The 12,545-nt window shown below is 37.4% G+C and overlaps 1 protein-coding gene across 1 annotated transcript in view; it reads left to right on the top strand.

The window, feature by feature from the left end:
* Window positions 1–2,547: 2,547 nt before the first annotated feature.
* Window positions 2,548–12,545, top strand: part of DENND4A (DENN domain containing 4A) — a 116,610-nt gene continuing 106,612 nt past the window's right edge. The window contains exons 1-2 of the mRNA XM_007957591.2: window positions 2,548–2,858; window positions 5,146–5,395. Of these exons, the coding sequence (XP_007955782.1) occupies window positions 2,548–2,858; window positions 5,146–5,395 (561 nt within the window). The remainder of the gene's footprint in view (window positions 2,859–5,145; window positions 5,396–12,545) is intronic.

A 12,545-nucleotide genomic window follows, 5' to 3' on the forward strand; every position in this document is an offset into this window, starting at 1 on the left:
CAATTTCAGACTGCAGAAGTTGATAAAAATCTTCAATTTCCTCATCTTTGGCTTTGGTGGTTGGGGCATAAATTTGAATAATAGTCATATTAACTTTCTGCATAACAGAACACAGAACTGTATTCTATGCAATATTGACTGTATGTTTTAGTCTAAATAACATGAAGTTAGAGTCTAGGAAAAAAGAAGATGCTTTAATTTCTTCATTAATAATAAAGTGTCTATCAAAGATATTTTTAAGACTTCTGTCTAGCATGAGTTTATTATTTAAAATCTATGCACTCCTATAATCACATAAACATATACACAGGTCGCTTATCTAACTTCTGGCCCAGTAATTCCACTTAAATAAATTTATCTAGAAGAGTTATAGCCAGAGGAGCCTGTACATAGACCAAGAGGCAGTTGTTCAAACAGAACAAAGGAATATTACGTAGTTTAAAATCAGGAAAGGTGTGCATCAGGGTTGTATCCTTTCACCATCTTTATTCATTCTGTATGCTGAGCAAATATCTGAGAAGCTGGACTATATGAAGAAGAATATGGCATAAAGAGTGGAGGAAAGCTTATTAACAACCTGTGATAGATATGCAGAAGGCAACCTTGCTTGTTGAAAGTGGTGAGTACTTGAAGCACTTACTGATGAAAATCAAAAGGCTACCACTTTCACTATGGGTTACACCTCAACATAAAAGAAAACAGAAACCAATAAGCAACATCTTGGTAAATGGAGAAAAGATGGAAGTTTATCAAAGATTTCATTTTACTTGGATCTGCAGTCATTTCGCATGGAAGCAGCAGTTAAGAAATCAAATGATGTATTGCATTGGGCAAATCTGTAAAAAAAAAAAAAAAAAGAAGAAAAAGAAAAAACCTTTTTAAAGTGTTAAAAAAGCAGAAATGTCACTTTGGGGACTAAGGTGCACCTGACACCAGTCATGGTCTTTTTAACCGCTTCATATATGAAAGGTGGACAATGAATAAGGAAGACCAAAGAAGAATTGATGCATTTGGATTAGAGGGTTCACAAATAATACTGACTATACCATGGACTGCCAGAAGAATGAACAAATCTGTCTTGGAAGAGGTACAGCTAGAAGTGCTCCTTAGAAGTGAAGATGGCAAGACTTCATCTCACATACTTTGGACACATTATCAGGAAGGACCAGTCACTGGAGAAGAACATTAAGCTTGGTAAAGTAGAGTCAGCAAAAAAGAGGAAGACCCTTGAAGAGATGGATTGACACAGTAGTAGTTGGAACAGTGTGCTCAAACATAGTAATGATTGTGAGGATGGCGCAAGACTAGGCATTGTTTCATTCTGTAGTACACAGGGTGGCTATGAAGCAGAACTGACTCAGGGGCACCTAACAACAAGTCTAACATTAAACACATGTTGAGAAATGCTGTTTTAGATTAAACTTTTTTCCTGTAAAGTGACGTATAAGTAATGACAGTACTATGGAATGTATTCTCCTACTTAAAAAAAAAAAAAATAAGGTTTAAGTGATACTAGGCAATTAAAGGAGATTTTGCTATTAAATTTCATGAATATGTGATAGACTATTTTGTTTTTTTTTCTATGAATTTGATATAAATGTGCATTACTGTTACAATCTCTGCTCCACTTTTATAATTTAAAATTCTTCTCTTTGTTTTTTCTGCTGAGACTCTTTCATGGTGGATTTTTGCTTGTATGTTTTTGTTATTTTGGTCTAGGAGCCCATCTTCAGCTGGCCTTTATCTGTAGAAAACTTGTTTCCTGGGTTGAGGGTGTAACCTCTACAGCTGCTTATGCTTCCCCAGGGTATCACTAGCCTGGGAACACTTTTACTGTTAATTTCTCGTTTAGGGTTTACAGATGGCTTAAATTTAAACCCCAAGTCCAGGTGTGAGTAGGCCTATTGTTATGAATTCTGAGGAGACCCCCACCCCAACCCAGAGCGCATATTGAGGAAGACTTTCTTTTATTATCTCTTTGTGCCAGTGAATGGGTTTTTAAAACCCACCTCTTAACTGGGGGAATAGCCCTTTGAGGTTCTTGGCTTTATATAGGTTGCTCATTTCCAGTTTCCTATCTTAGGATGCATTGTCTCTTCTCCCTGTAATGCCTTTTCAAATGTAAACCCTTTGATTACTGGGGATATCAGCAAAATCCACCCCTCACCCCTCAGTCAGTTTCTACACACTATTCTGGCTTTTGGTTTCCATAATGTTTTTGGGCTCTGAGAATTTCCCGTTTTTACGAATTAATCTGTGCATTTAAAAGGATGGTTTTTGTTGTATATTTAGGTAAGCTTCCATATTGCTGCAATAGAATTTCATGCATTACTTTTATAATCAGAAAACAGTGCTAAAGATAGTCCTATTTAAAAAAAAAAGCATACTTTTTAAATAGGAAAGTAAAATGGATAAGCCGTGTGTTTATTAGTAGTGCTGTTGTACTTCTTGTTCTTATTTGCACACAAACCACTTACCTTTATTTGGCTTATTATAGTAGAATATGCGTTTTACTTTCCTTGTAGATAAAACCTTCTGTAATGGAAGATGATTGAAGACAAGGGTCCTCGTGTTGCTGACTACTTTGTTGTAGCAGGATTAACTGATGTTTCAAAACCTCTTGAAGAGGAAATTCACTTTAATGATGCCTGTCATAAAGTAGCTAAACCAAAAGAACCTATCACAGATGTTTCAGTTATTATTAAGTCTCTTGGGGAGGAAGTGCCACGGGATTATATTTGTATCGATGTTACGCCAACTGGATTATCAGCTGATCTCAATAATGGAAGTCTTGTGGGGCCACAGATTTACCTTTGCTATAGAAGAGGAAGAGATAGGCCTCCACTTACAGATCTGGGGTAAGTATTTTTTAAAAAATATTTTATTGTTACTGATCCAAATAATATGCCATGTTAATTTTGAAGTTAATTGTTCAATTTATTCATTAGTAGAAGTTTGGCAGCTTTAGAAAAGTAAAGTTTATATGCAGAATTTTATGTTTTGTTCCTGTCCTCTTTCATCGTCCCTTTGTCCTACAGGTTCCCAGCACTCTTACCTTGTCTGGGTTCATAAGGAATGAAAATTAGTTTTGTTTTCCATTGCTGTGTTACAAAAGGTGATGGGCTTAACTCACAATGTTTGGGTTAAAAATAAGATATCGATACTCCTGATGTCATCAGAGGGAGTTATAAAAGTTCCACTTCTAATATATTAAGTCTGGAAGAGGATAGTCATGTTTTCTAATGCTTAAGGGAAGATAGAAGAGCTCTGGTGGTGCAGTGGGTCAGGTACTTGGCTGCTAACCAGAATCCCACTGGTTCAAACCTACCAGCTGCTCTGTGGAGGAAGATGAGGCAGTCTACTTCCATAAAGATTTGCTGCCATGGAAACCTTACGGGGCAGTTCTACTCTGTTAATGTAGGGTTGCTATGAGTCGGAATTGACTTGATGTCAATGGGTTTGTTTATAGCTTCTATCATATGTTAGTCATTTTGGAGGATGTGACATCATTCTTGCCTTTAAAAAGCTTGCAATTTATTAGACAAGAAAAGGTAACCAGCAATGTAAAAATCAAATATTAGTAATAGACAATTATAGCTATACCAGCACAATTAAAGAAAACAGATCTGTTCTCTAGTGAATGTGTTTATTTATATCCTATCTCTCTTTAGGATTTGAAGTGATAAATGGTGTTTCATTATTGTTCTGTGTGTTGTATTTTTGTTTTGTTTTTAGTTAAGCATATGCTTGTTAGGCATTATTTATTTTGGAGATATTATTTACATTCTCATCTCAAGACTTTATGAGGTTTTTGTTTTTGTTTTTAATTTTACAGCTGAGTAATAAGTAATAAGATTCAGAGAGGCTAAGTAACTGCCTAAGGGAATACAACTAGTAAAAGGTCACAGGAATTTGAATTCAGATGTGTCTAACTTCCCTGTGTTATTGTGCCCCCCCTTTTTTTAAGATTTTTTAAAAAAAGAAAACACAGAAAAATGTGATCAAAAGGAGGAGAAACCAATTAAGCTAACATCAGGGTAAAACATGGAGTCCCTGTCTGGTACAGTTAATGCCCTCAACTGCTAACCCAAAGATCAGAGGGTTAGGTCCACCCAGAGGCATCTTGGAAGAAAGGCCTGATGATTGGCTTCCTGAAAATCAGTCATTGAAAACTCTGGAGCATACTTCTACTCTGACACACATGAGGTTGCCATGAGTCAGAATGGTTTAACTGGTTTTAGGATAAACGTACTTACAATGATTAAGCATCAAATTTAGCTCTAAATTTTCAAAATCCAATGTTGTAAGGTTTTAAAAATTTGCTAACAGCCAGGACAAAACGAGAACTTAAAAAATACATTGGAAAGAATTTGACCAGTTCCTAGCACTAAGTTTTACTTATATAAGGTATTTTATATAAGGAAATACTGCTTGATGTTGAAAACATTACCTATTATAACAATTTTTATAGCAAATTCAAAAACAGATTTAACAGAGGTTTTAAGAAAATCTTTGACTAATGTATTACGTTTAGCATTGAAGTACAAATGAGTGAATTCTTTGAGGGAACAAACTAATATTGTTTAAGCATGACATTTTCTTGGTCTCCACAAGTGCTTTAAGTATAGTATTAAGAAGACTTAAGAAATGGTTGCCTGGATTGCCCTTTATTAAAAGCCTATATCTTTCACCCTGACTTCATTTAAAAATAGATTTGAGGTTATATTCTCTCTTGAAAGTCTTAAAACTATCTCGTGAAGTTGAGAGAAGTATTGGAGGTAAAAGCATCCAAGCAGCAGCTTCTCTACTGTCTGAGCAAGGAACCTTTTGGTTTTAGAAACCAAAAAAAAAAAAAAAAAGTTATATTAAATAGGGCACTAAAGCAGATGTCTTTGCATCTGATTGTTACCGTTCAATGGTTTACATCAGCAAACACAAACGTTAATCTGAATTTGTTCTTACATTATCTTTTTTTTGGTAAGGAAAAGTTATCCTTTAATATTATTTAGCACTATGCAATTAAAACTTTTAAGAAGAATGAAATATTTATTACACTGCTATCAACTCATGTCTGAGAATATTACCTTTCATATTTGAGGGTTCTTTGTATATCTGTGTTTTTATATATTTTAATTTCTTTTTTAGGGTTTTATATGACTGGAAAGAAAGATTGAAACAGGGCTGTGAAATTATTAAGACTACTCCGTATGGACGCCCTGCAAATATTAGTGGCAGTACCTCATCACAAAGAATTTATATCACTTACCGAAGAGCCTCTGAAAACATGACTCAGAATACTCTGGCTGTCACAGACATATGTATTATTATACCCAGTAAAGGAGAAAGTCCACCACACACATTCTGCAAGGTTGACAAGAATCTCAATAACAGTATGGTAAGTGAATCTTTTGCACTGATAAAATTAGCCACTGTTGAAAAGAGCATACTTTTCTCAGTCTTTGTTTGAAAAACAGCATAGCACAATTACCAAATTGAAAAATATATTTTTAAAGATGTTGAATATTTTATTTTTAGTAAAGTGCTTTGGCTGTACTTTCAAAAGGAGCTATGCAAAAAGCTTTCTTTTTTTTTAGTTAAAAAACTTTTTCTCTGCTGACTGCAAAAGCAGTAAACTAGTCAAGGCTAACCTCTTTACTTGTGCACAAGATCTTGTACTACACACTTACCTATTTGAGGACACGACTTTAACAATGCACCCTACTTCTTTTTTAATTGTCTGCTTTTCCTTCTGTATGAAATTATTTCCTCCATTGCGATACTTCTCATCTTCACAAAGCTTCTTGATCCCATATACTCCTCCATCTGTGTTGCCCCATTTCATGTTCTCCTTAATAACAACTCCAGAAGAGTTGTTTATATTCTGTCCCCTTCTTCACTTTGACTCTTTTCATTCAAGCTTTTTGTATCCATAGTTCCACCAAGATTGCTCTTGTTGGATCTAATGATCAATTCTGAATCTAGTTTTTCAGCAGATTTTGATATAGATGATCATTTCTTTCTTGAAACAAGAAACAGCCATTCCATGTTCTCCTTTGCTGATCCTTTCTTGTATACCTAACCTCTACACCATGGAGTTCCCCTAAGGTTTAGATTTCAGACTATTTCTTCTCACAGTATAAACCCATTCCCTTGGTGATTTAATCATTTAAATACCAGATATATGTTGGAAGACTCCTAAATTTATATGTCTATCCTAGACTTCTCATATAGGCAGTTGCTCCTTCATTGTCTCTTCTTGGATATCTAATTGGGCATTTCAATTTTATCATGTCCAAAATGGAGCTTTTAGATGTCTTTTTTTAAAACCCGCTACCCCCTCCTAGTCTACTAAATGGAAATCTCACCCTTCTAGTTACAAAGCCTAAACAACCTTGGCTTAATCCTTAAACTCTCTCTTGTATGTCTGTCAATCCTTCTGTAAAATACTGCTGAGTTTTCAAAATATTTCTTATATTTGAACTACTTCTCACTTTTTACCTTGTCACCATCCTGGTCCCAGCCATAGTCATCTCTTAATAGGATTATTGCTATAGATGCCTAACTCAGTGGTCAGGCAAAGTTTCTCTATGAAGTGTTAGATGATAAATTAGATTTTGTGGTCTGCATGCAGTGTTTGTTACATATATTATTTTTAAAACAACGCTTTTAAAATATGAAAAATAATGATATATTGTGCTCAGCTCAGCACACCATTTCAGCTTTGGTTGAGTATTTTGTTAAGAGTATATAGGCTTGTAGATAACTTGGTATTTTCCCATTTGTGAATTTTCCATATTTTGTGGATGTGTTGGTTTTGGATTGTAAAAATGGCATGGCTGAGGCATCTCACCCCCTCTGACTTCACAAAAGAAAAGGAAAATCAAGATCAACAACAGCCCAATGGTGATTCCTATGAGGAAGAGGTTAGATATGCTTGCACCCTCCAACCATTTTACCAATTCTGACACCAACCCTCCCTCCTATAGCACTCTCTACTCCTCTGGTGGGTTCAGTGATTCATTGCATTGGCCACACAGAACTCGTAGACAATACTTACGATCACGGGGTTTATTAGGGAAATAACAGGTTACAATTCAGGATCAGATGTAACTCAGGATACAGCCTTCGGTCAGGACAACTTGTTTTCAGCCACCCGCAGGCACACCTCTCTCTGGTCCTTGACTTCTCAGCCCCTTGCCTCTGCCCTACTCAGGCAAATGTTACAACGCTCTTTAGCTCTGCCAATGAGTACCCAGAGTCACCTCACCCCTCCAGCAAGCCTCCTTTCCAAAGGCACTCAGATTTCTCACTCTAATGGCCAGGAAGCCCACTGTACCGTCTCCTGCCAGCCTCCTGGTTCTCCTGCCTCTACTGCTGCCATTTCTCTGCCATTACTTCTCTCTGTCTCTCACCATCTCTGGTGTTACAACTCTTTTTCTCTCTATCGCCTCAGTCTAGATGGTTCTCATTGTACTACACTCCTGGCTCTTCTTTCTTCTTGTTATTGTTGTATGTGCCCTCAAGTCGGAACCGACTCATAGCAACCCCTCCTTGGGTTTCCGAGGTGGTATCACTACAGAAATAGATTGCCCAACCTTCCTTCCAAGGAGTGGCTGGTGAGTTTGAACCTCCAGCCTTCTTGTCTTTCTTAGTGGTTATGCAGTCCCCCCTTTTCCACCTGTGAGATGGCTCATTTTAAGACTGATGGGATGGCAGAAGTGCCCAGTACTTCGTTTGGGTTCCATACACCTTATTTGCGTGGTTCCACCCCACAAGGGTGCCATGTGCCTTATTTATGTTATTAGCAAGCTGTCAGATCCCGTTGGTGGGCCACAAGCACCTCATATGCATAGTCCTACCCAGTCATTTGGTGGGAGTTGTAAAGGACTATATTAAGTAATTCACTGCATCATAGGATTCAAAGTAAATTGACATTGTTGTTAGAACCATCGCTAGGTCTCATCAGTAAATCTTGCTAGACTTACGGCATTGAAACTAAACCCAGAGATACAAGTTTCTATTTTTCTTTACCCTGAAACACTGGTTACAGTATTGTCAGAGAGCATTTATTCTCCATTAGAGAGAATAAAGAGGCACTGTAACTTAGTGGTGAAGAGCATGGACTGCTCTAAACTGCCTGGGTTTGAATCCCAGATATGTGTCCTGGACAAGTCTTACTGAGCCAAGGTATAGAATCACCAACAAAAGCATGAGTCACTCACAGGCATTAGAGAGAACAATCCTTTACTTACATAGAGAAGAGACAGAGCAAGGTCAGCTTCAGTAGTGGGTATTGGACCCCTGTAGCCAGCAGGTCACTCCTCACAGCTAAGCAGGTCTGGTGGTCTGCACGCACTTGTTTTGTGTTGCAGTTAAGAACGTGGTTCTCTCTCCACTGGAACAGATACAGAAATTGGGTTGGCCAGGCTCCACATAGCACACATACTTACCTAAGCAGTTCCTGGGAATGTTGACATGACTGAACCACCGATGCCCCCATATAAGTATTGTTGTTGTTGTTGTTGTTATGTGCCATTGAGTCGGACCTGACTTATAGCGATCCCTTCTTGGGTTGCCGAGGCAGTATCACTACAGAAGTAGATTGTCCCATCTTCCTTCCCAGGAGTGGCTGGTGGGTTTAAACCGCCAGCCTTCTGGTTAGCAGTCAAGTGCCTTAGGCACTATGCTACCAGAGCTCCTCATATAAATATTAACAATTATTAATTATTCTTGTAGTTAACTCTACCATACTTTTTTTGTATATTTAATGTCTGAGAAGAGTTCTTTTTATTCTCATTTTGTGTGGAGTTTAAGCTTCTCCTAAGTGTTTTAAAGAAACATTGAGGAATAAAAACCTCTTAAAATCCCTGAGACTATGGCCCTTAGACACCTTTCAAGCCTGGAACAGAATTACTCTCAGATATCGCCTTTTAGCCAAACAATGTTGTTGTTGTTGTTATGTGCCATTGAGTTGGCCCCGACTCATAGCGACACCTCCTTGGGTTTCCGAGGCAGTATCACTACGGAAGTAGGATTGCCCAACCTTCCTTCCGAGGAGTGGCTGGTGGGTTTGAACTGCCAGCCTTCTGGTTAGCAGTCAAGTGCTTTAGCCACTATGCTACCAGAGCTCCTATAACCAAACAATAGGCCTATAAAATGAACAATAACACTGTGAGGAATGCCCTTCTCAGAGCTATCAACCACATGAGACCAAAAAGCAAGAATTTGCCCCAAAACAAAGTTCAGAACTCAGGAAAAATGGGTGAATGGAAACGAGGAACCCAGGGAGGAAGTGGGAAGAGTGCTGTTACGTTGAGGGTACTGCAACTAATGTCACAAAACAAAATGTATAAATTGTGGAATGGGAAACTAATGTGCTCTTTAACCTTTCACCCAAACCACAATAAAATATTAGAAAAAAAAAAAAAAAGGCCGTCTTAAATGGTTATTTTCTTGTTTTTTAATCTAGTATCTGGATGGCAGTGTCTTTTTATCTAGTAGTTAAGGTGAAGAAATTAAGTACATTGTATCAGTTTGTATTAATTCTCAAAAGCATACTGATGAGTGAAAAAACAAGCGACAAAAGGACATTCAGAATATCACCGTGTCAAATTTTAAAAGCACACAAAACAGTTATGTATGTTCACGGTTACATATATTCATGTAATAGAAATTTAAAAAATGCATGGTAATGAAATGCACTAGCTTCAGTGCAAAAGAGGAGGGAAAGGAATGGAAGCTGAGGCTTTAGCTAAAGCTGTAATAATTTTAAAATACCTATTTTTTAAAGTAAGTTTTAAGGAACCCTGGTGCTACAGTGGTTATTTTCTATATATATTTATTCTCAGTGCTATGAGGCAGTTCTCTTGTACTTGTTCATGTATGTATGTATGTATGTATGTATGAACACATCCTCTCACATTAATTCATTTAACAAGTATTATTAAGCATTTTCTATATGCCAGATACTGTTTTGGGTGCTATGGATTTAGCAGTGAGCAAAGCAAAATCCCTACCACCATGAAATTTAAAATCTAAGGGTAAGAGGCAGAAAATAAATAAGAATATAATGTTCCAAAATGGTGATACTGAATGCTGTGGAGGGAAAAAGGAAAATAAGGTAGGAGAGGCAGGAAGGACTGGGCAGGGTCGAGGGGAACTTGTTATTGCATATAAGGTGGTGAAAAAAGACCTCTCTGATAAAATAACATTTGGGCTAAAACTTGGAGAAGAACTCTGCTATGTTGCTATCTCTGTCACCACCCACAGTCAAGGATTCTCAAGTTTACATATCCATTTCTGACCTCTCACCTTAGCTCCATTTGATTCTTCACTTGAACTTCTAATAGATTTTTCAAACTTAATATGTTTTAACATTCACCTCCTTATCTTTACTCCCAAACCTGCTTTACCTCCACTCTTCCTCATCTCATTTGAGCTTCATTCTTCCAACTACCCACCCCTGAAACCTTGGAGTCATCTTAACTCTCTTATATACTTCATATCTAATCAAATAGTAAATGTGTTGTCTTATCTTAAGAATATACACAGAATCTAACTTCTTTTCCTCTTCCCCTACTGCTATCACCCTGGCCCAAGCCTTCATCATTTTTTTTTTTTTTTTTAACCTGGGTTACTTCAGAAGTCTCTTAATTTGTCTTCTTGTTTCTTCACTTGTCTCCTCTCCTCATTTCTCAATGTAGCTGTCAGAGTGACCCTTAACTTTAAGTTCGATCCCACTCTTCTGCTCAAAACCCTCCATTGGCTTTCAGTTACTTTCTGAAAGAAAGCCAAAGTATTTAAAATATCCTAAAAGACCCTGCATGATCTGGGCCTCTTATATCCTTTTCTCTTTTCTGCTCACGTGCCTCCTTTTAGCTCTTTGGATGTAATAAGCATACTCTTTTATCAATGCCTTAACATTGGCCATTTCCTCTGCCATTTCCTCTGGCAGAATCAACCAGTCTTATTCCCCTTGCCTTGAGATTTGTTCATTTAGCACACAGTTTACTAAGCACCTACAATGTCCTAAGTGCAGTTTTAGATGCTGGTGATAACATAGAAGGTATAGCTTCCGTTCTATCACAGTGGGAGAAATAAACACCAAATAACAAATATTAAATGAATAAGTTATAAAACATATTAGAAAGTGATCCATGCTATGGTACAAAAGAAAGCAGAATTGGATAAAGAGAAATTGGAAGTACTGGTGAATGGGTTGCAATTTTAAATTAGATGGTCAGTCAGTAAGGGAATTGAGAAGGCAATAAAGGAATTGACCATTCAGATATCATGGGTGAAGAATGTTCTAAACAGAAGGAACAGTCTGTGCAAGAGACCTTGAAGAAGGAGCATTCCTAGCATGTTTTGGGAACAATAAGGAGAGTGATAAGTCTTAGAGGAGTATAAATTAGAGGGAGAATAAAGAAATTGAAGTAGGGAGGGAGATTATGTAGAACTTTTAGCTGATTTTAATTATTTTGGTTTTTATTCTGAATAAGACTGAAGTTTTGAACAGAACAGTGCCATGACTTGGTGTCTGCTTTAAAAGGATTCCTCTTTTACCTGATAGTAGACTGTAGAGGTAAGCAAAGGTGGAAGGAAGGAGACCACTTGGGAGATTATTACAATCCAGGGTAGTATTGGTAGAATTATATAAATAACATTAAATTGTGACAATAAAAGTTTTTTATTGTATATATTTTGATATTTTAATTATTAATGATGTTTCTCATCTCCATTTACATGAATTATGTAAATATTGTCTAATTCATAAGGCTTACTTTTATTTAAAATTTCTTTTAAACAAATTACTTATTTACTCAGCAATACTTATTGAACTACTACTATATACAAATAGCAAGGATTGTGAGGAATATGCAGGAGTGGGCAGTGTTTTGTTCTGTTGTGCATAGGGTTGCTATGAGTCAGAGCCAAGCAATGGCACCTCACAACAACAACAACAACTGTGTACCAGGCACTGGGAGTACAGGGGTGAAGAAGACAGAGTCCTTGCCCTCATTGAACTTACATTCAAGTGGGAAGACAAACACATACAGCGTAATGATGGAGAGTAACAAATTGTCTGAAGTATAAAAGAGATATTGAGTGATAGAAGATGCTGTTTTGGTTAGGATGATTATTAAGGCCTCTCTGAGGAAGTGATATTTGAGTAAAGAACTGAATAAAATGAAGTGATGAGCACAGGAAGCAGGAAGTATGAAGGTCCTTGCATAGATGGGTGTTTGGTAAGTTTGAGAAAAGGTAGGAAGGCTAGTGATGTTGGATTGTTGTTGTTGTTGTTAAGTGCCGTCGAGTCGTTTCCGACTCATCGCGACCCCATGCACAGCAGAACGAAACACTGCCTGATCCCGCGCCAGCCCCTCAATCCCTGCTATACTTGAGCCCATCATTGCAGCCACTGTATCAATCCATCTCGTTGAAGGCCTCTTCCTCTTTTGTCGACCCTCCACCCTACCAAGCATGACATCCTTCTCCACAGAATGGTCCTTTCTGACAACGTGATCAAGTAGGTGAGATGAAGT

Source organism: Orycteropus afer, unplaced genomic scaffold (genome assembly GCF_000298275.1).
Source record: "Orycteropus afer afer isolate SDZICR_OR568_19922 unplaced genomic scaffold, OryAfe1.0 scaffold00015, whole genome shotgun sequence".
Classification (NCBI taxonomy): domain Eukaryota; kingdom Metazoa; phylum Chordata; class Mammalia; order Tubulidentata; family Orycteropodidae; genus Orycteropus; species Orycteropus afer.